The 24,428-nt window shown below is 42.8% G+C and overlaps 1 protein-coding gene across 1 annotated transcript in view; it reads left to right on the forward strand.

Moving 5' to 3' along the window:
• Positions 1–24,428, forward strand: part of dlgap4a (discs, large (Drosophila) homolog-associated protein 4a) — a 178,017-nt gene that overhangs the window by 144,628 nt on the left and 8,961 nt on the right. The window contains exons 9-11 of the mRNA XM_052091675.1: positions 13,298–13,707; positions 14,269–14,357; positions 16,860–17,257. Coding sequence (XP_051947635.1) covers positions 13,298–13,707; positions 14,269–14,357; positions 16,860–17,257 — 897 coding nt within the window. The remainder of the gene's footprint in view (positions 1–13,297; positions 13,708–14,268; positions 14,358–16,859; positions 17,258–24,428) is intronic.

Genomic DNA, 24,428 nt, shown 5'->3' on the forward strand with positions numbered 1-24,428 from the left:
TATATTGGCCATAATTTTGGGTTGATTTTTCATTTTAAGTTTTAAGTAACTTGGCCCTTAATATCCTGAATGCAGCTTTCAACTGCAAATTTGAACCTTCAACTTTATAACACCGTAAGGAGCAAAACTTTCCTTTTAGGCCGAGATCAAATCTGCTCAACATCAATGATTCGTCATGTGTTTATCAAGTTCATTCAGGACTTTGTACTTGTGTGGTTTATGACTACAGGCCTGATTCACCTGACATATAAAAAAAATTGTTATATAAAATCTCATCGGCATATTTAATATAATATGATCATTGACCACCGGAAAGTAATGGTGCAGCACAGTACGACAAGAGAAACAAAGCTTTGACCTGGTTGCCGGTATCATAGTGATACCAGTGGGTTTGCATAGAAGCAAATGCTTTGTTCACCAGGACAAAGACCGGCGCAGGCAATATAATGACAGCATGATAAGAAGAGGTCTCGGGTACTTTCAGATATCACAATGTCATTATATTGCCTTCGGTGGTGATAAAAGCACCATCAAATGTGCTCCTCTTTTTCTCTCACAGTAATTAATAAGACATCCATGTAAAGACTGATGTCTCTTAATTTGAGGTCGGCATGTGGGAACGTCCTGACAAGTGATCTGAAATCAAAGTTTGAGGGGTAAAAAACTACTTTAAAAGGAAGGTTGTCGTTATTTACTCACCCTATGTCATTACAAACATTGATGATGTTTTCTGTGGAACACAAAAGGAGAATTTTGAAGAATCTTTATGTCTTTATGGACTTTGTTTGTGTAATCGGGATTCATTAGGCTACTGGATTCATTACATTTTTTGGACATCTCAAATGCTCACTGCCCAGTTTGTGCCAGCAGACAAATCATCTGACATTCATTTTGGTCTGGTAGTGTCCTGCTGAGATGTATCCTGAGCTTAACGGCTAATATTCTCAGATGAAGCTCAGAGTTTCTCAGCCCATCATGACTAACTCTGGCAAAACTTCAGCTGCAAAGTAAACCTCATCTCAGCTGCTATAAAAGGGCATCAAGCAGATTAGTTTGGCCAAACATATGATGCACCAGCATCCAGTAAGCAGCCTGATTTTACACATTTTATTGGAGATGATCAGGGCAAGAGTCAGGGAAGGATTATGACTTGCAAAGGCCCTGGGGCCAATTATCTCCAGTAGCCCCCCTCCACCCAAAAGTTGTTAAGCTTTTGGGTGGAGGGGCCATTGGCCCGGTCGGTAATCCGTCCCTGGCTAGAGTGTGTCTAACAAACAACCCGACCCAAATCACAATCCTTTACTAACTTCTGTATTACGAAAACGTCTAGGTTACGTATGTAACCTCCGTTCCCTGATGGAGGGAACGAGACGTTTGGTTCGGAGAAGTGACACTAGGGGTCTCTCTTGAGCGCCGATATATACCTCTATGAAAAAAGGCCAATGAGAAGTTGGCAGACGGTATTTGCATATCCCGCCCCGGACATACGGGCATTTAAGCGGGGTGAATACGGGAGTTCATTCAGGATTTTTCTGAGGAGCCGGAAATGTCCGGCCACAACAGTGGCTCGGCTCAGCGACGTGGCGGGGAAGACACAACGTTTCGTTCCCTCCATCGGGGAACGGAGGTTACATACGTAACCTAGACGTTCCCCTTCTGTTGCTCTCTCCACGTTGTGTCGGAGAAGCGACACTAGGGGTCCCACTTCAATCATGCCATGCGCTGAGCCGTGTACGTGAACTGCTGATACAGGAGCGGGCAGGTATTCTTACGTGCAAAGGCGACCAGCTGTATCAGGCTGCACGTACTCTTCCCCAATGCCCCAATTTCATGGTTACCCTAGTGAGGGGAACAAGGTGATGCTTGCCACTCACATGAGATGAAGACCCCGTTTCCACCTGGTATTAAGATTAGCGATTAGCATTCATATGTGGTTTGTGATCGGATCACGAAAACCACATATGAATGTGGTCAAAAACACATGTGACCGCGTCAGATTTGAGGTGTAAACGCTAATCTGTCCTGTCAACCACCCCTCACCTGTCAATCAACCGCTGCACTAAAACTAGAGTTTCAACTTTGCCATTTACGAGCGGCTTTAAAAGGAAATTACCGTCCGATGGGAACACGTTAAAATCCAGATACATACACAATCATGAGAGCTTCATGGATCTTCTTCAGTGTGTCTGATATCAACTCAGATGACAAGCATGAACACCTGAAGCTCCTTTAATACAGGTAATCCACTAAGATAACAGATAACTGCTTGACAGGTTGCGTTTGTACTTGCATTTCATTTAAACCACATTTGGGAGAAACCGTGCACCGTTTTTTCTGCGCTTTCTTTGTCTTTTTTTACTCTGTTCTGCTTTAATATCATGCAGTAACACACTGACATAGTGACTGATGTATGTCGTCATGAAACAGAGACCCTCCCCTCCAAATTCAAAGACAAATGGTCACAGGAGACACATTTAAGTGACCAGGTGTAAACAGCGATGTGTCTCACCTGACCACCCGAAACACATCGTAATAGCAGGTGGAAACGGGGCATATCAGTAACCTTATGGGGCTTTTACACTGCATGGTACAGTGCGACTGGACTCAACTCTGCTCGCTTTTGGGGGTTTTCCACTGTGGATAGTACCTGGTATCTGGTATATAGGCGGAATTCGCGGGGGGTCGGGGGGGTCAGGACCCCCCCATCTGAGGGTTGTCCCCCCCTAAAATATCATTAAAATAATTGTTTAAGAAATAAAATAATACAAATGCAAATGGGGCAACAACAATTAAAACCTTGGTGTCCCCTTCAAAAATTGCTCTTGAGAATTGTTATGTTTATTGTCCCCCCCCAACATTTTGATGAAATTTTCGCCCTGATCTGGTACTTTTTTAGTACCACCTCAGTCGAGGTTCCAAGCGAGCCGAGCTGATACTAAATGTGACGTCAAAACCCTGCAGATCACTGATTGGTCAGAGAGAATCGTCACTACCAGCGTCAGGTTTTGCGACACGGGACATCAAACCGCTCGTTTTAAAGTTAGCAACAGCGATAGCAGTATCATTTGTTCACGCGACTTTCGAATTGTAAATTGAAATGGCTGTGCGCAAAACCACGCCGTGGTCAATAAACGAGGTGCAGACGGTCCACTCGATAGCTACGATCTAAACGGAAAATGTCTCTTAGGAAGTTTCTCAGCTGTTGGCCGCACACGGCTACCAACGGACCTACCAACAGTGAAGGGAAAAGTTAAAAACACTTAAAAGTGACTACAGAACCATCAAGGACCACAACAGCCGGAGTGGTTCAAACAGAAGAAAGTGGAAGTGGTTCGACCAAATGGACGCTATGGATGGTTCGTTAACTCTATACTCTGCATAAAAATGTCACTTTATTTAGTCGACCAGCTACTGGAAGCTTCTAAAACAACCAGGCCAATTTAACTGTTACACTTGTGTAAAATCACCATGCAACAACTGCTTTATGCAGCACAATGAGCTAGTAGCTAACAGCTAGCGGCCGTGTTATTGTTGATTATTTTGTGTCGCTTTAAGATGATGTCACGGCAGTAGAGGCGGCGCAACTATGACGATCAGCCTATAATCCCACCCACGTTGAGGCGGCACTAAACAGCAGTGGAAAAGCAAGATCAGAAAAGTAAAGCGAGTATTATTCTACATGGAGAGGGTCCCCTCATGGGGGCTGCCATGTTAAAATCACATGACCAGCCGGAGACTTCTTGCTTAACTGTAACCCAGATTTTGCCTTTTTATTTATTTTTTTAAGAAAAGGAGAGAAGAATCGAATAGATATTTGTGGTATTCAACATGATCCCACAAATGCTGTCAATTGAGCTAAACTTGATTTAAACCTGGAATGTTCCTTTAAGATAACTTTGAATTCTCGGCCACTTCTGACATGTATATGTGGTGGACAAATTAGCTGAATTCTATCTGTGTAAACCAGCTTTTACTTTGCTCATTAGCCATTAAACTCTATATTTGCACTGAATGCACTCGTGTGCTTTTAAATGCACGCTCCTCCCTGTCTGGCTATTTTCCGCGGTCATGTGACTGAGCGCAGCCACAGCCCGGCAGAACGTCGCGTCATCACATTCTATCGCCAAACACAGAGCGAGAAAGCGAGCGGGGATTCTATTATGACGCAAACTGCATAAACCGCGTCCAGATCAAACGCTCACGCCGCCGGCCAATGAGAGGGCGGCGAGTGGATGCCTCGAACGCGACGTTCTCCAATCCCGCGTGCTGAAAGCGGATTACCGGTATCGCGTCCTTTTTTTTTTATACCTCGACTCCTCGAGACGTGGATGGTGGATCCGTAGCGTTTGGAAGACAGAACACACATATTTGAAGAAGAACAAAAACTGTCAGTGGATCGCTTAACTTTGTCTTTTATTTTTTTTATGGACGATATGGAAATACTCAATCGACGGTGATCGCTTCACAGCACAGAGGAAGAGGAAAGAGGTGCGCGTGGGTTTTTTTTTTTACACGTTAAATGTCTATGTCCGCCGTGAGCGCGTGAAAGCGGTATGGGGCGTGCACGCGCAAAGCACGAGAGCCATTGAATGTGTTGATTCTGGCATGTGCACGGTGTTAGATTAAGTCACAACAAAGTATCTAATAATAGCGAAATTGTGTGGTTGAAACGCGTTTTCCAACTATTATTTTATCATCCGATTTAGTGCTATTTTTATTCCATTAGCAGGTTAGCTCATGCACTAGCCTGCATGGTGGCTAGTGGAGGCGTGTTTACAGTGATTCATCCGTCTAGACAGCAAAGCATGACTCTACTACACACCCTTACATGACAACCTACCCATGTTATTATAATGTATGCACTTTGTATTCATATTTCATGCAAACCCTGCTTTAGGGAACGTAATGCATATTGATTTGGATTGCACGTGCGCTGGGCACACACACAAAGGCCAATGTCTATGTTGTGTGTTATGAGTCAGGTTGAATGCATGTGATTGCGTTTCAAAATCAAGGAAATATAGCGTAGCTTCCCTATTGCTTAAAGGCATGCACTTTTGCATGCAAACACAACTTTAGGGAATATAATGCATGCTGATATCCATTGCACATGTGTAATCTAGAGGTATACTCGCACAGAGATCCATTTTTCTATGCACTGTGTTATGTTTAAGGTTGAATGCAACTCTTTGCATTGCAAAGTCAGGGAGAGGTAACGTGACTATCAATTTGTTTAAAAATTTTGAAGAGTGAAAGTCATTCATATTTGAATGCAAACACTGATTTAGGAAATCTGTGCCATGCATTGTATGTTTCACACACAATGTCCTGTTGCTGTGGGGTGTGTTATGAGTTTTTGAATGCAACTCTTTGCATTGGAAAGTTAAGGAGAGAAAACACAACGACCCTTTTGTTGCAGTTTCGAAATCTGCATTGATTGCCCTTGAACTAACCAGGCCTGATTCATCAGTCAGTTTTCTGGAGACTGTGATGTCTTTAGTATGCATTGGAGATATTCTGATTGTTGCGTATTACATTAGAATGTAGGTGAGGAATTTCAGAATTCCCAGTTAAGTATAGGGTGTAATTGTACTTAAAGAAATAGTTCACCAAGAAATGAAAATTGTCATTCCAAACCAGTATTTCTTTCTTCTGTTGTAAACAAAAAGGGAATGTTTTTTTCATTCCATATAATGAAAGTGAATAAGAACGGGGGTCGTCAAGCTCCAAAATTGTGATAAAAGCACCATAAAATGGGTCCATATGACTTAAATTTCAGTCTGTTCCTCAATCAAAACTATTAAATGGCATAGTAGACTTATAATATAGCTCTCAAGCCGTATGGACCACATTGATACTTTCAGGGTGCAAAATTTTAATAGACAGTAATTTTGGTTTGGAATGACATGATGGTGAGTAAACAATTGCAGAATTTTCACTTATGGGTGAACTGTTCCTTTAATAAAATGTACTGGAGTATTTTCAAGGATAAGATTAATATGTTTATTGAATTGTTTAGGCTAGTGCTTAGATAAGTGCTGCCATATTTATACTTGATATGACTAGTTTGCCCTACATTTAGGAGGTTGTTTCCCTTCTTGGTAAGCACTTGCTGTGTTTTAGAGCGAAGATGTACCCTGAATATAAAAACATGTCCTAATAAGGATTACAAGTCTGAATGTGATGGAAAGATTCTCTGTGTATGTGTGTGGTGTTTGTCTCCCATCTGTGTAGTGTAATCTGTAAGACGTCTTTGCATTTATGGGTTGTGTGGACCGACAGCATTATAAGTTTGTGAATAGTTTTTAAAGCAGCCTAAACTCTTGTGACTGGCGATATTTTGGCAAAAGGATATTACGGCGTTCCTTAAACATTGCATGGAAGTTCCAAATTGAAATGTCCACTGTGTGCCGCTAAAAGCAAGTTAAATGTTCTCCCAAATAGGTGAGGTTTTGGGGGTTAATGCTTTATCAAGTTTTAAATCAATAAAAACGACCTGCCTACCCTAAACCTTGAACCTAACCGATAGTGTCAGAAAAAGCTAATCTGAGAAGAAAAAAACGCAATTGCAGAAGCGACCACGACATTTTGTGTTCCTGCTTTGACGCATTCGCCGCATGCGTTGACTCGCGTGCTCTTCTGGACTCGTTCCCTTCTCCTTTGCATCGCACGTGCGATGCTCTATCAGTTGAGCTACCACGCAGTTTAATCCCATGTGAAGAAGCTTGTAAATATAGTTCCGTCTGTAATGCTAAAATTTAAACGTAGTGCCTTACAAAAATGCGCTATGGAAAAATGTTTAGATGTCATAAGATAGCGTCGTGTGAGGAACAGGGCGAAAAGTACTTATTTGTGAACTGTAGGGTAGCTTGGTATACCATTACAAACTAAATATTGCGATATCATCTTGTTTCTACTGAAGGTACGATACTACAGTAATTCGCAATTTTTAGAACAATAAAAAAAAATCCCCATATGGCCATTTGGGATCATTAAACCTTCAAAGGATGCGATTTAATACACTATATTAGTCTGCATGCGCTGCGCACTTCAGAATGAACGAGGTGCGACGCTCTTACTAATCAGATTGTCTTCGTCAATGTTTTCATTTATGCTGTAAAGCTCTTTTGGACTTTAAACCAAAATAACTGCAATTTTATTTTTTAAATTAATACGTTTATATATTTAGTTTATTAGACACCATTTTGATTGGAGGTAGACCAATAAATCGGTGCCGATATTTGTTTTTTGTAACTATCGCTTATTGGCCCAAATCTATGCTTTTTGTATTTTTTTTTATCATTTTGTATTTTCAAAATAAAAGTCCCTGGTGTGTTTCGGGCTTGTTTATTCTTAAAAGTCCTGTGTTATGTCAAAATGTTGTCATCAGAACAAGTGATTTGTGTGATAGTGAATAAAAATCGTTGTCGCACCTCTAGTGTTCATTTCACCAGGAAACTGCCATGATTATTTACCTAAAATGTAGGCATCGCAAAGTGTTTCTATGATACCAGATTGTTTTAAAAGTATTTGTTAGTGCTTTGATGCCAATTCTGTTTTTGTAAAAAAGGCTGTGCCCGGTTTGGAAGGGGACGACTGACTCTAATGCCCGTTAATCTGGATCAGAGCCTCCCCTGCAGAGAGAGAACTGTGTCATAAACTTGGTATCACCCTCTGCACAGGGGCCCTAATGCAAACCATCAGGGCGGGGCCACACATGTGCTGATGCAAACTTATCTAAAGCAAGATAAAACACGGCCGTGAAGCATTCTGCTTCTAAACACTAAATCCCATTTGACTGCAAATAAGAGAGAAAGTGTGCCGTTAGCTATGGAAGTTTCTGAAAATGTCACGCCACTGATTTTGCAGAAGTTCAACAAGACTATGAAGTTTCTTGAAGGAAGTAGTGAAGTAATTAATACAGTGCTGCTTTGAGATTTGGTCTCAGCATGATAGTTTTGTTTTTTTATTTAACTGTTCACCTTAACTTCTCTGTGATGTAGTGGCAAAGTCCTTCAATACCCCTCAACTAAAACCATTTTCATTATTAAAGACATCTTATGGTGGTTCTTATTAACAAAGTGTGATTTATTATGGTATTAATGGTGTATTAAACCTCAAATCATGCAATTTGTTGAGGAGAGGTGAGCGATTTCTTTCCCAAGTGATCAGACTTAAGAGTTTCTCCTGGTGGGTAATAAAAACAGTTGTGCAGTTGAAGTCAGAAGTGTACATACATTTAGGTTGAAGTCATTCAAACAAATTTTTTTAGCCACACTTTTAGCCATTTTATATTAGCAAACTATAGTTTTGGCAAGTCGTTTAGGACATCTACTTTGTGCATAACACAAGTAATTTTTCCAACAATTGTTTACAGACTGATTGTTTCACTTTTAATTGACTATATCACAATTCCAGTGGATCAGAAGTTTACAGACACTAAGCTAACTGTGCCATTAATCAGCTTGGAAAATTCCAGAAAATTATAGCAAGCCTTTGGGCAAGCTAATTTGAGTCAATTGGATGTTTACTTGTGGATGTATTTTAAGGCCTATCTTCATACTCAGTGCTTCTTTGCTTGACATCATGGGAAAATAAAAAGAAATCAGCCAAGACATCAGAAAAACAATTGTGGACCTCCAAAGGTCTGGTTCATCCTTGGGAGCAATTTCCAAATGCCTGAAGGTACCATGTTCATCTGTACAAACAATAGTACTCAAGTATAAACAGCATGGTACCATGCAGCCATCATAACACTCGGGAAGGAGGCACATTCTGTCACCTAGAGATGAACGTAGTTTGGTGTGAAAAGTGCAAATCAATCCCAGAACAACAGCAAAGGACCTTGTAAAGATGCTGGAGGAAACAGGTAAACAAGTATCTATATCCACAGTAAAACGGGTCCTATATCAACATAACCTGATAGGCTGCTCAGCAAGGAAGAGGCCACTGCTTCAAAACCACCATAAAAAATCCAGACTACAGTTTGCAAGTTCACATGGGGACAAAGATTTGTCTCTTTGACTTTTTGGAGAAATGTTCTCTGGTCTGATGAAACAAAAATGTAACTGTTTGGCCATAATGACCATCGTTATGTTTGGAGGAAAAATGGTGAGGTTTGCAAGCCAAAGATTACCATCCCAACCGTGAAGCATGGGGATGGCTGCATCATGTTGTGGGGGTGCTTTGCTGCAAGAGGGACTGGTGCACTTCACAAAATAGATGGCATCATGAGGAAGGAAAATTATGTGGATATATTGAAGCAACATCTCAAGACATCAGCCAGGAAGATAAAGCTCGGTCTCAAATGGGTCTTCCAAATGGACAATGAGCCCAATCATACCTCCAAAGATGTGGCAAAAGGACAACAAAGTCAAGGGATTGGAGTGGCCATCACAAAGCCCTGACCTCAATCCGATGAAAATTTGTTGGCAGAACTGAAAAAGCATGTGCTAGCAATGAGGCCTACAAACCTGACTCGGTTACACCAGTTCTGTCTGGAGGAATGGGCCAAAACTCCAGCAACTTATTGTGAGAAGCTTGTGGAAGGATACCCAATTTAAAGGCAATGCTACCAATACCGGGCAACAAAGTGTATGTAAACTTCTGACCCACTCGGATCAGGAATATCAGGAATTGTTAAAAACTGAGTTTAAATGTATTTGCCTAAGGTGTATGTAAATGTCTGACTTCAACTCTAAAATTACATTAGAAAGAGTGACTTGAGCTCTATCTAGTGAAAGTAAATTTATAGAAACTTGGGGTTGCGCACTTTTTACTTGGGCCATTAAGCAGCTGCATATCAGTGCTCAAGCAACCAATTTGAACACCAAAGCATAATGGCAGCTGTTTTTGCACAGGATTACTCCTATTTCTTTTCATAAATGTAAGTAATCTAGTTCTTCTACTAGGACAAGTATAAAGATGTGCTCTTAACTCTAGCTTTTGAACTGATTATTTTGTTTGCAAAATTGTTTTATTATATGTTGACTGGCTTTTTTGTATATCATTCATTTGTGAGGATCAGTATTGTCAGTCAAAATGGCATAGACTGCTGTGTGGCAGCTGTCCTGGCACCAGTTTGCAAGCACACAATGCCAACAAGCCATGCCAGAGAGAGGAAACAGATTTATCCAATATTGCCTCTGAGCCACACAGTGTTCATGTTGAACTTGTCCTGGCATGAGTCCCCTATTCAACTAACTAGAGCCCGACCATCATGGGATTTTTGATACCGATTTTAGAGGGGGAAAATTCACATATTACCAATATAGTTGCTGATATAGGTCCTAGTTAAATTTTGAGCTGCAATGAAAACAGACATTTTCTATGTGGATTGTGCTCTGACTATGCAAAGCTACTTTCTTAAACAAATATCTTTATCAAAGAATATTTAATATTATACATTGTCAACAAAATCTGGAAATGAAAACTCCCACCACTGTTTAACAAGTCAAACCCCTTTTCAAAGATGCTTTAAAGAAAAGGGATATCTGGAAAACCATTGGGTTTACCCTCAAAATTAATGGTGAGAAGTAGTAATGGAGATTGAATAATGAAAAGCTAATGCTAGCTGGTAGCATAAAATTACCTCAGGTATTAAGCGCTTTGTCTTGCCTCCTTTTGAAGTTGCGGTGAAAATTACAACGTTAGCTAAATCTGTTACTTTTATGTAATGCAGTGGAGCTCTATATAATTATTTAAAAAAAAAAATATATATATATATATATATATATATATATTTCCACTTTTTCTCCCAATTTGGAATTCCCAATGTGCTTTTGAAGTCCTCGTGGACGCATAGTGATTCGCCTCAATCCGGGTGGCGGAGGACGAATCCCAGTTGCCTCCGCATCTGAGACCGTCAACCCGCGCATCTTATCACGTGGCTTTTTGAGCACGTTGCTTTGGAGAATGGCGCATGTGGAAGCTTCATGCCATCCACCGCAGCATCCACGTTCAACTCACCACGTAACACACCAAGAGCAAACCACATTATAGCGACCACAAGGAGGTTACCCCATGTGACTCAGGGAGGCTAGCAACCGGGCAAATTTGGTTGCTTAGGAGGAAATTTGGTTACCTGGCTGGAGTCACTCAGCACCCCCTGGGATTCGACCTAGCGAACCCCAAGTGTGGTAGCCAGCATCTTATACCACTGAGCTACCCACGCCCCCTCTTTAATTCTTTACCATTTAGTCGTTTAATGCACCGCTGATACAGCTATCAAAGTGCCGCTTGTTAACTGCCAGACTTCAAATCCTCTGCTGTGGATAATGTTACTGTAATAATGCATAATCCACCGGTTTATTTGTGAGGTGTTGTGGTGAATGTTTTTGAGTTAACACAGCTAAATATTTAAAATCACAATAATAATAAAAAAACAATCGGAAGGTCTGCGGCAATTCTCACCTCTGTAAATAGATTGATAGAACTGACTCATTTGCGTCATTTTCAGTACGTCAAGTTAAAAAGATGACGTTAACAGAAGCATACAACATTGATTTACAACCTCGAAGCTCACGGTAGGTCTGACTTTAAAGGTTTGTAAGTTATCATTAAAAACCAATTAGTCGAAGGAGAAAATTAATGGAATGTTTACTTCCAGACCAGTCTGTTGCACTCCATTGAGATCCTCATTAGCCGCTTTTTCACTATCGGGCCAGTGTGAACAAGGGCCATCAACTGGCCAGCCAGGGCCAAAAGCCTCGGACATGAGCCGCAAGGCCAAAATCGATCTGCATTCCCATCATCTGGCCCATTTCACAAGCAAGAGGGAAGCTTAAGCGGAGGTATCATGTTGTCTAGTTCTCTAGAATATCGAGTTAAATCGAATGTACACTGTAAGATAAGTTCGTGTTGACAACTCGCTGACTGCCATGGTGTCCCAAGTAGTCTCTCTACTAACAGCAGGACGATGTCCCAGCACACTGTCTATGAAAGTTCACCGAACCATGGAAAGTAATTTCTTTGGGCACTGCTTTGTCCATTGGGCGTTTTAATGGATTTGTACCGTGCCTGCATTTTTTACATTTATATTTACCCATACATGTACCGTTGTGCGCTGGATATGCAACCTGAGAAGTTTGGCAAATCTCCGCTTTTGACATTGAACCCGCTTCAATCACCTGTTGGCCTTTTTTGGCCCAAGGGTAATCGCTGGGCCAAAGGTCATTGGCCCAGAGGAGGCACGATGAGGCCCTGGAAGTGACAGTGGGAACTCAACTGGCCCTGGCACGCTCTAGCACTCCGATAGTGGAAACACGGCTACTGTTTTGTACCAGAAAAATTCTACAGTTACATTTTAAAAAATATAATATTAAGAAATTAGAAAAAAAAATCATAGCTACATTTTGTTAATGATTATTATTATAAAATGAAAGTGCACTAAGTACTTTTTCAAAAGGGTGGCTTAACTGTAGGGCTTGTAGTCTGGCAAGCACAGTTACAAGATAGCACTGTTCACCAGGCCAATAACATACCTCCGAGTATTATTTTCAGGGTTCATGACAACACAATACAAAACCTTGAGTCTTATCAGCAATTTCTAGCCCATGTTCTGTGGGTGGAGCTTGACACATTCTTGATGCAGTTTGCTTTTGTTCGGCATGAGCGAAATGCTGTTGTGATTTGAGTATGTAAATGTCTGTCTTTGTTTTGTCTCTTCCTGTGGCTCAGAGCAGGGACTGCTGGGAAACCATGTGACATTTTTGGGTTGTTTCTGGGTCCCTTGAGAAATGGATTGAGTTAGTGCTGGTGTATTGGACTTGATTTAATATCCTTCATCCCATATCCTGCATATCAACAAGGCACATCACAGTGCTTGTTGATGTTTAAATGGCTGTATTTGAGAACATATTTTAAGATTTAAAGTAATTTGATTCCACATCTCTATGCCATCACAAGCTGGCTTTGAGGTTGATTTAGGCCAGAAACATACTTTACGTCAGTACGCATACACCGATGCCATCGATTGGCCTATGTGCAGTCCAGTTGAACATGCTTAACATTCGTTCTTGCATTACTGTGGCCTGAAGTATATAACAAAGAAATATCATAGTAATCAGTTTATGCAATGTTTGGAAGTAATTTAGTTTCAAACGATTGTTTTCATGGGTCGTTATTATTTTAAAACAATATTTATTTGAGCAATTTCGCCATTGTTGTTGCTAGTGGCCCAGATAATACATACTTTTCCTTCCTGGGTCGACTGATAGTCTTGACTGTTAGTTAATTGATTGTATATTGCGTATTTTATTTTAAAAAAATTCTTACCTTTCCATTTTTCTCTATTTAGTTGCCTATAAGAAGGCTCCACCACCTATTCCTCCACGTACAACCTCGAAACCCTATATCTCTGTAACGGTCCAGAGCAGCACCGAATCCGCACAGGACACGTACTTGGACAGTCAGGACCAGCGCAGCGAGGTCAACAGCCAATCAGGACGCAGCAATTCTTCCGACAGCCTCGCCAGCTCTCGTACAGGAAGTTTGGTGAAGTGTGCCAAGCGGCCACCCATCCTGCCCCCCATCCCAGCCCCGAGGGAACCCGTACCCCTGCCCAGCGCGAGAGTTACCACCCCGCCTCCTGCTGTTGTTCCACCCTTTCCCGCCCCAGATGTTAAAAATGAGCCAGTGAGACTGACGGTGGCAGCTAACGAAGCACAAGCTCCGCCCAAAAGAAAACTATCATCGATTGGTATTCAGGTGCGTACACGAGAATTCGACATGTACTTGTATTGCGTTATGAATTGCAGTTGCACGTTTCGGAACGCAACAATGCAAGAAAAGTGCGTTATTGTGTTGTGTTTCTGTGCTTGTTTTTCTTAGATGGACAAACAAATTACAGAATATATAATAACATGTTGTTATAATGTTAATTGGGAATTTATATTGGGAATTTTTAGATAAATGGATGTATGTATGTATGTATGTAATGCATAATAATAATAATTATAATGGCAGGTTTATTAGTAAATTGGTTTTATTGTTGATATTTTAAAATGTAAAATATAATGAAATATATTTGTATACATTTATATAAATATATTTATCATAGTAATGGTATGTAATCCCAAAAAATTGTAAATTGTGTATATACATTTTATAATATGATAGAAGAATAATTTTTTATAAAATGTTTTTGTGAAATGGCACTTGTTTGCCTTTGCGAATAATTTGCATCACATTATGCGCAGAGTATGTTTTTGACATTATTGACCGTCCCATTTTTAGATAAATATTTTATAATATTTTTTTTTGTCACAGGTGGATTGTGTTCAGCCGGTACTGAAAGAGGAACAAACTCCCACGACCAGGTTTCAGTCTATCGGAGTTCAAGTTGAAGACGGCAGGCCGTGAGTTTTTATTTTTTATTTTAATTTTTTTACAATTTATCCCCTTCCCATTTTCATCCAATTTGGAATGCCCAATTCCCACTAATTAGCATGTCCTTGTGGTGGCACGGTTACTCGCCTCAATCTCTGTGTGCGGAGGACAAGTCTCCGTTGCCTCCGCTTCTGAGACCGTCAATCCGCGCATCTTATCATGTGACTCGTTGTGCGTGACAGCGCGGAGACTTGCAGCATGTGGAGGCTCATGCTACTCGCTGCAATCCATTCACAATTTACCACACGCCCCACTGAGAGCGAGAACCCCTAATCGCGACCACAAAGAGGTTACCCCATGTGACTCTACCCTCCATAGCAACTGGGCCAATTTGGTTGCTTAGGAGACCTGGTTGAAGTCACTCAGCACGCCCTGTATTCTAACTGGTAGTCAGCGTCAGAGATACCCAGGCCCCCTGAAAAATCATTAAAGAAAAGGTTCATTAAAATGTTTTAATTGCCAACATTTAATCACCCTCATGTTTTTCCAAACCTGTATGACTTCCTTTCCTCCTCCTCCACATCTTTTCTCTGTACAATGAAATTGAATGGTGACTCAGATGAAAATTCTGCGCAACATCTCCTTTTGTGTTTGAAATAGAAAGTCATACGGGTTTAACTTGAGGGTGAGTAAATGACAGAATTTGGCTCCTCTGTATCCTTGAGCAATAAAAGTTACCGCTTGTCTCTCATTTAATGTTTGCCTCCATTTACACATTTGTAATGTGATCCTTATGTTGACAGTAGCACAAAAGCCTCTTATAGTGTGTGTGTGTGTGTGTGTGTGTGTGTGTGTGTGTGAGAATGCTTCTCAGCCTCAAAACGCACACAAATAATGATTGAGTGCCACCGGGCATCTGATAATGAGATTTGGTCTGTATCTCTCACTCAATTTGTTCTCTGGCTGTCTCTATAGCAGTTTATTTTCATATCTCTCTGTCTCTCATTTACATATCTCTGTTGAAGTAAGCTGTCTCCCACACATCAGCTGTCTGTCTTTCTTTTCTGGCCTTCTGTTCTGGTTTTCTCTTAAATAGACAAATGAAGTACAGTATATTTCATAACATGTAATGTTATTTGAGAAATTAAGTTTTATTTGAGGTGTTTAGAATTGTATTATGCTAGAAAATATGATTTAATACAAGAAATGCATAGTGTTTCAGAATATATCATATAGTTATTGTTTTACTCCGATCAGCCACAACATTAAAACCACCTGCCTAATATTGTGTAGGTCCCCCTCGTGCCGCCAAAACCGCGCCAACCGGCATCTCAGAATAGCATTCAGAGATTACATTCGTCTCACCAGAGTACAGAGCGGTTATCTGAGTTACTGTAGACTTTGTCAGCTCAAACCTGTCTGGCCAATCTCTGTTGACCTCTCTCATCAACAAGGTGTTTTCATCCGCAGAACTGTTGCTCACGGGATGTTGTGTGTGAAAATCCCAGGAGATCAGCAGTTACAGAAGTACACAAACCAGCCCATCTGGCACCAACAATCATCCATTATCTAATCAGTCAATCATGTGGCTGTGCAGTGCATAAAATCATCCAGATACGGGTCAGGAGCTTCAGTTAATGTTCACATCAACCATCAGAATGGGTGATTTGGACCGTGGCATGAATTGTTGGTGCCAGTTGGGCTGGTTTGAGTATTTGTGTAACTGCTGATCTCCTGGGATTTAAAAAAATATATAATTTAAAATTGAAAGAGAAAGTATTCAGACCCTTTCATTATTATTATTATTATTATTATTATTATTATTATTATTATTATTTTTTAAATTCACATTTTGTTGTTGCAGCCTTTTCGAAAAAACTTTGCAAATGTATTATTAATTAAAAAAAACAGAAATATCACATTGACATAAGTATTCAGACCCTTTGCCATTACAATTACAATTGAGATGTTTCTGCACTTTGATTGGAGTCCATCTGTGGTGAATTCAATTGATTGGACATGATTTGGAAAAGCACACACCTGTCTATATAAGCTCTCACAGCTGAAAATGCATTTCTGAGTGAAAACCAAGCCATGAGGTCAAGGTAACTGCCTGCAGAGCTCAGAGACAGGATTGTGTCGAGACACAGTTCTGGGGAAGGCTGCATTTAAAAACAAACTATTTGAGAGAAATGGGATGTACCTGAGCTAAATTTCAAGTGTCATAGTAAGGGGTCTGAATACTTGTACACATGTTAATGTGATATTTCAGTTTTTCTTTTTAATACATTTGCAAAGATATTAAAAATCACATTTTTGCTTTGTCATTATGGGGTATGGAGTGTAGATTGATGTGAAAAAAATGTATAATTTAAAGCAAGCTTAGCATAAGGCTGCAGCATAACAAAATGTGAAAAAAACCTTTTACATAATAGATTTATCACAGAATAGAAGTGTTTAATAGAAGCAGACAGCAAGAAAGTCCCTTTTGACCAACATCTCTGACAGCTGTCTTCTCTCCGTATGTCTAGACTCAGTCGCTTCACTAGCATGGCGTCTAGACAGGAGACAACGGAGGCCGAATCTCAGGAGCAGTCCGACGGTAAAACTGCTGCGAATAAGATGCCCAACCAATGGCTGGACGGTGGCGTGCACAAACCCTCGAGATCAGACATGACTCACTGCAGTTCTGCCTCGCTGCAGGAAACACTAGACCCCGCACTGGATCCGTCCTCGCTCCCCCCACCTGACCCCTCGCTGCAGGATGGGACTGGGAGCGTGAATGGAGCCTTGGAGCAGCCCGGGGCAGCGGCGTGCCTCAGAGATGGACGCTGCTTCCAGAAGCTTCTTCAAGCAGAGACGGAACGCATGAAGGCCTGGTGTCAACAGATGGAGGAGGAGACCAAAGACAAACAGTTGTCAGAGGAGGGTGAGATATAATTGTTTTTATACTGGTCTCTGAACAGCCGTTCATCTAGACCACATCTATAACGTTTAAACTGAATTTTCACCCAAAAATGAAAATTCTAGGATCGTTAATTCACTCTAATGTCGTTCCAAACCTGTACAACTTTCTTCTGTGGAACACAATAGGAGGTGTTAGGCAAAATGTTAGCCTCCGTCACTTCACATTCATTGTATTAAAAAAGCCTCAAAACTGAAGCTGCCTTCACACTGCCAGCTACTTTGTTGCTGCACTCATGAGGTGAGTGAATGAGGTGAGTGAATGAGGTGAGTGAATGAGGTGAGTGAATGAGGTGAGTGAATAAGGTGAGGTGAGTGAATGAGGTGAGGTGAGTGAATGAGGTGAGTGAATAAGGTGAGGTGAGTGAGTGAGGTGAGGTGAGTGAATAAGGTGGGGTGGGTGAGTGGGGTGAGGTGAGGGGAGTAGGTGAGTGAGGTGAGTGAATAAGTTGAGTGGGGTGAGGTGAGTGAATAAGGTGGGGTGGGTGAGTGGAGTGAGGTGAGGGGAGTAGGTGAGTGAGGTGAGTGAATAAGTTGAGTGGGGTGAGGTGAGTGAATAAGGTGAGTGAGGTGAGGTGAGTGAGTGAGTGAGGTGAGTGAATGAGGTGAGTGGGTGAGTGAGTGAGTGAGGTGAGTGAATAAGGTGAGTGAGTGAATAAGGTGAGGTGAGTGAGTGAATGAGGTGAGTGAGTGAATGAGGTGAGTGAGTGAATGAGGTGAGTGAGTGAGTGAGGTGAGTGAATAAGGTGAGGTGAGTGAATGAGGTGAGTGAGTGAGGTGAGTGAATGAGGTGAGGTGAGTGAGGTGAGTGAATAAGGTGAGGTGAGTGAATGAGGTGAGTGAGTGAATAAGGTGAGGTGAGTGAATAAGGTGAGTGAGGTGAGTGAGGTGAGGTGAGTGAATAAGGTGAGTGAGGTGAGGTGAGTGAGGTGAGTGAGTGAATAAGGTGAGTGAGGTGAGGTGAGTGAGGTGAGTGAGTGAATAAGGTGAGGTGAGGTGAGTGAATAAGGTGAGTGAGGTGAGGTGAGTGAATAAGGTGAGGTGAGTGAAGGTGAGGTGAGTGAATAAGGTGAGGTGAGGTGAGTGAATAAGGTGAGTGAGGTGAGGTGAGTGAATAAGGTGAGGTGAGGTGAGTGAGGTGAGGTGAGTGAGTGAGTGAGTGAATAAGGTGAGGTGAGTGAGTGAGTGAATAAGGTGAGTGAGGTGAGGTGAGTGAATAAGGTGAGGTGAGGTGAGTGAATAAGGTGAGGTGAGGTGAGTGAATAAGGTGAGTGAATGAGGTGAGGTGAGTGAATAAGGTGAGGTGAGTGAATAAGGTGAGGTGAGTGAATAAGGTGAGGTGAGTGAATAAGGTGAGGTGAGGTGAGTGAATAAGGTGAGGTGAGTGAGGTGAGTGAATAAGGTGAGGTGAGTGAATAAGGTGAGGTGAGGTGAGTGAATAAGGTGAGTGAATGAGGTGAGGTGAGTGAATAAGGTGAGGTGAGTGAATAAGGTGAGGTGAGTGAATAAGGTGAGGTGAGGTGAGTGAATAAGGTGAGTGAGGTGAGGTGAGTGAATAAGGTGAGGTGAGTGAATAAGGTGAGGTGAGGTGAGTGAATAAGGTGAGTGAGGTGAGGTGAGTGAATAAGGTGAGGTGAGTGAATAAGGTGAGGTGAGGTGAGTGAGGTGAGGTGAGTGAATAAGGTGAGTGAATAAGGTGAGGTGAGTGAGTGAATAAGGTGAGTGAGGTGAGTGAATAAGGTGAGTGAGGTGATGTGAGTGAATAAGGTGAGGTGAGTGAATAAGGTGAGGTGAGGTGAGTGAATAAGGTGAGTGAATAAGGTGAGGTGAGGTGAGTGAGTGAGTGAATAAGGTGAGTGAGGTGAGTGAATAAGGTGAGGTGAGTGAATAAGGTGAGGTGAGTGAATAAGGTGAGGTGAGGTGAGTGAGTGAGTGAATAAGGTGAGTGAGGTGAGGTGAGTGAATAAGGTGAGGTGAGGTGAGTGAATAAGGTGAGGTGAGTGAATAAGGTGAGGTGAGTGAGGTGAGTGAATAAGGTGAGGTGAGTGAGGTGAGTGAATAAGGTGAGGTGAGGTGAGTGAATAAGGTGAGTGAGTGAGGTGAGTGAATAAGGTGAGTGAATGAGGTGAGGTGAGTGAATAAGGTGAGTGAATGAGGTGAGGTGAGTGAATAAGGTGAGTGAGGTGAGGTGAGTGAATAAGGTGAGGTGAGGTGAGTGAATAAGGTGAGTGAATGAGGTGAGGTGAGTGAATAAGGTGAGTGAGGTGAGGTGAGGTGAGTGAATAAGGTGAGTGAGGTGAGGTGAGTGAATAAGGTGAGTGAGTGAATAAGGTGAGTGAATAAGGTGAGGTGAGTGAATAAGGTGAGGTGAGTGAATAAGGTGAGTGAGGTGAGGTGAGTGAATAAGGTGAGTGAATAAGGTGAGGTGAGTGAATAAGGTGAGGTGAGGTGAGTGAATAAGGTGAGGTGAGGTGAGTGAATAAGGTGAGGTGAGTGAGTGAGTGAATAAGGTGAGTGAGGTGAGGTGAGTGAGTGAGTGAGTGAATAAGGTGAGGTGAGTGAGTGAGTGAATAAGGTGAGTGAGGTGAGGTGAGTGAATAAGGTGAGTGAGGTGAGTGAATAAGGTGAGGTGAGTGAGGTGAGTGAATAAGGTGAGGTGAGGTGAGTGAATAAGGTGAGGTGAGGTGAGTGAATAAGGTGAGTGAATGAGGTGAGGTGAGTGAATGAGGTGAGGTGAGTGAATAAGGTGAGGTGAGGTGAGTGAATGAGGTGAGGTGAGGTGAGGTGAGTGAATGAGGTGAGGTGAGTGAGTGAGTGAGTGAGGTGAGGTGAGTGAATAAGGTGAGTGAGTGAGGTGAGTGAATAAGGTGAGTGAGTGAGTGAGGTGAGTGAATAAGGTGAGGTGAGTGAGTGAGGTGAGTGAATAAGGTGAGGTGAGGTGAGTGAATAAGGTGAGGTGAGGTGAGTGAATAAGGTGAGTGAGGTGAGTGAATAAGGTGAGGTGAGGTGAGGTGAGTGAATAAGGTGAGTGAGGTGAGGTGAGTGAATAAGGTGAGGTGAGTGAGTGAGTGAATAAGGTGAGTGAGGTGAATAAGGTGAGGTGAGTGAGTGAGTGAATAAGGTGAGTGAGGTGAGGTGAGTGAATAAGGTGAGTGAGGTGAGGTGAGTGAATAAGGTGAGTGAGGTGAGGTGAGTGAATAAGGTGAGTGAGGTGAGGTGAGTGAATAAGGTGAGGTGAGGTGAGTGAATAAGGTGAGGTGAGTGAGTGAATAAGGTGAGTGAGGTGAGTGAATAAGGTGAGGTGAGGTGAGTGAATAAGGTGAGTGAGGTGAGGTGAGTGAATAAGGTGAGGTGAGTGAATAAGGTGAGGTGAGGTGAGTGAATAAGGTGAGTGAGGTGAGGTGAGTGAGTGAGGTAGGTGAGGTGAGTGAATAAGGTGAGGTGAGTGAGTGAGGTGAGTGAGTGAGTGAATAAGGTGAGGTGAGTGAATGAGGTGAGGTGAGTGAATGAGGTGAGGTGAGTGAATGAGGTGAGGTGAGTGAATGAGGTGAGGTGAGTGAATGAGGTGAGTGAGGTGAGGTGAGTGAATGAGGTGAGTGAGGTGAGTGGGGTGAGGTGAGTGAATGAGGTGAGTGAGTGAGTGAGTGAGGTGAGGTGAGTGAATAAGGTGAGTGAGGTGAGGTGAGTGAATAAGGTGAGTGAGTGAGTGAGTGAGGTGAGTGAATAAGGTGAGGTGAGTGAATGAGGTGAGTGAGGTGAGTGAGTGGTGAGTGAATAAGGTGAGTGAGGTGAGTGGGTGAGGTGAGTGAATAAGGTGAGTGAGGTGAGGTGAGTGAATAAGGTGAGGTGAGTGAATAAGGTGAGTGAGGTGAGTGGGGTGAGGTGAGTGAATGAGGTGAGTGAGTGAGTGAGTGGGGTGAGGTGAGTGAGTGAGGTGAGGTGAGTGAATAAGGTGAATGAGGTGAGTGAATAAGGTGAGTGAATGAGGTGAGGTGAGTGAATAAGGTGAGGTGAGTGAATGAGGTGAGGTGAGTGAGGTGAGGTGAGTGAATAAGGTGAGTGAATAAGGTGAGTGAATGAGGTGAGGTGAGTGAATGAGGTGAGTGAGTGAATGAGGTGAGTGAATAAGGTGAGGTGAGTGAATAAGGTGAGGTGAGTGAATGAGGTGAGGTGAGGTGAGTGAATGAGGTGAGTGAGGTGAGTGAATGAGGTGAGTGAGTGAGTGAGGTGAGTGAATGAGGTGAGTGAGGTGAGTGGGGTGAGGTGAGTGAATGAGGTGAGTGAGTGAGTGAGTGAGGTGAGGTGAGTGAATAAGGTGAGTGAGGTGAGGTGAGTGAATAAGGTGAGTGAGTGAGTGAGTGAGGTGAGTGAATAAGGTGAGGTGAGTGAATGAGGTGAGTGAGGTGAGTGAGGTGAGGTGAGTGAATAAGGTGAGTGAGGTGAGTGGGTGAGGTGAGTGAATAAGGTGAGTGAGGTGAGGTGAGTGAATAAGGTGAGGTGAGTGAATAAGGTGAGTGAGGTGAGTGGGGTGAGGTGAGTGAATGAGGTGAGTGAGTGAGTGAGTGGGGTGAGGTGAGTGAGTGAGGTGAGGTGAGTGAATAAGGTGAATGAGGTGAGTGAATAAGGTGAGTGAATGAGGTGAGGTGAGTGAATAAGGTGAGGTGAGTGAATGAGGTGAGGTGAGTGAGGTGAGGTGAGTGAATAAGGTGAGTGAATAAGGTGAGTGAATGAGGTGAGGTGAGTGAATGAGGTGAGTGAGTGAATGAGGTGAGTGAATAAGGTGAGGTGAGTGAATAAGGTGAGGTGAGTGAATGAGGTGAGGTGAGTGAATGAGGTGAGTGAATGAGGTGAGTGAGGTGAGTGAATGAGGTGAGTGAGTGAGTGAGTGAGGTGAGGTGAGTGAATGAGGTGAGTGAATGAGGTGAGTGAGGTGAGGTGAGTGAATAAGGTGAGTGAGGTGAGTGAATAAGGTGAGGTGAGTGAGGTGAGGTGAGTGAATAAGGTGAGTGAGTGAGTGGGGTGAGGTGAGTGAGTGAGGTGAGGTGAGTGAATAAGGTGAGTGAGGTGAGGTGAGTGAATAAGGTGAGGTGAGTGGGTGAGTGAATGAGGTGAGGTGAGTGAATAAGGTGAGGTGAGTGGGTGAGTGAATAAGGTGAGTGAATGAGGTGAGGTGAGTGAATGAGGTGAGGTGAGTGAATGAGGTGAGGTGAGTGGGTGAGTGAATGAGGTGAGGTGAGTGGGTGAGTGAATAAGGTGAGGTGAGTGGGTGAGTGAATAAGGTGAGTGAATGAGGTGAGGTGAGTGGGTGAGGTGAGTGAATAAGGTGAGGTGAGTGGGTGAGTGAATGAGGTGAGGTGAGTGGGTGAGTGAATAAGGTGAGGTGAGTGGGTGAGTGAATAAGGTGAGTGAATAAGGTGAGGTGAGTGAATAAGGTGAGGTGAGTGAATAAGGTGAGGTGAGTGAATGAGGTGAGTGAGGTGAGGTGAGTGAATGAGGTGAGTGAATAAGGTGAGGTGAGTGAGGTGAGGTGAGTGAGGTGAGGTGAGTGAATGAGGTGAGTGAATAAGGTGAGTGAATAAGGTGAGGTGAGTGGGTGAGTGAATAAGGTGAGTGAGTGAGTGAGGTGAGTGAATAAGGTGAGTGAATAAGGTGAGTGAGGTGAATGAGGTGAGGTGAGTGAGTGAGTGAGTGAATAAGGTGAGGTGAGTGGGTGAGTGAGGTGAATGAGGTGAGGTGAGTGAGTGAGTGAGTGAATGAGGTGAGGTGAGTGAGTGAGTGAGTGAATAAGGTGAGGTGAGTGAATAAGGTGAGTGAGGTGAATGAGGTGAGTGAGTGAGGTGAGTGAATAAGGTGAGTGAATAAGGTGAGTGAGGTGAATAAGGTGAGTGAGTGAGGTGAGTGAATAAGGTGAGTGAGGTGAATAAGGTGAGTGAGTGAGGTGAGTGAATAAGGTGAGTGAGGTGAATGAGGTGAGGTGAGTGAGTGAGTGAGTGAATAAGGTGAGTGAGGTGAGTGGGGTGGGTGAGGTGAGTGAATAAGGTGAGTGAGGTGAGTGGGGTGGGTGAGGTGAGTGAATAAGGTGAGTGAGGTGAGTGAATGAGGTGAGGTGAGTGAATAAGGTGAGTGAGGTGAATGAGGTGAGGTGAGTGAGTGAGTGAGTGAATAAGGTGAGTGAGTGAGTGAGGTGAGTGAATAAGGTGAGTGAATAAGGTGAGTGAGGTGAATGAGGTGAGGTGAGTGAGTGAGTGAGTGAATAAGGCGAGTGAATAAGGTGAGTGAATAAGGTGAGTGAATAAGGTGAGTGAATAAGGTGAGTGAGGTGAATGAGGTGAGGTGAGTGAATAAGGTGAGTGAGGTGAGTGGGGTGGGTGAGGTGAGTGAATGAGGTGAGTGAATAAGGTGAGTGAATAAGGTGAGTGAATAAGGTGAGTGAGGTGAATGAGGTGAGGTGAGTGAATAAGGTGAGTGAGGTGAGTGGGGTGGGTGAGGTGAGTGAGTGAGGTGAGTGAGGTGAGTGGGGTGGGTGAGTGAGTGAGTGAGGTGAGTGGGGTGGGTGAGGTGAGTGAGGTGAGTGGGGTGGGTGAGGTGAGGTGAGTGGGGTGGGTGAGTGAGTGAGGTGAGTGGGGTGGGTGAGGTGAGTGAATAAGGTGAGTGAGTGAGGTGAATGAGGTGAGGTGAGTGAATAAGGTGAGTGAGGTGAGTGGGGTGGGTGAGGTGAGTGAATGAGGTGAGTGAGGTGAGTGAGGTGGGTGAGTGAGTGAGTGAGGTGAGTGAGGTGGGTGAGGTGAGTGAGTGAATTAATTAATTTCCAACAGCTGGTCACTATAGACCAGGAACACCACAGGTGTAACCAGGTTAAAACCAATACAATTTTATAAAAAAAAAAAGTCATTGCATTTTATTCCGAATAAATGAGATAAACTAGTTTTCTGGAAGAAAAATACAGAAAAAGTTAATTGACCAGTTTGGACAATATAAGGGTTAAAGGTGTTTGGTAAGTTATTCAAAGTAGTCCATAATTAATCACTAATTACTTCTATAAAATTGTAATCAGATTACTTTACTGTTTATGGTGTTGAAAGGGTAATCGCACATTGCTAATAACTAGGACTGGGTAAAAATATAGATTTTCCAAT

The sequence above is a fragment of the Xyrauchen texanus genome, chromosome 25 (assembly GCF_025860055.1).
Source record: "Xyrauchen texanus isolate HMW12.3.18 chromosome 25, RBS_HiC_50CHRs, whole genome shotgun sequence".
In the NCBI taxonomy this organism is placed as follows: domain Eukaryota; kingdom Metazoa; phylum Chordata; class Actinopteri; order Cypriniformes; family Catostomidae; genus Xyrauchen; species Xyrauchen texanus.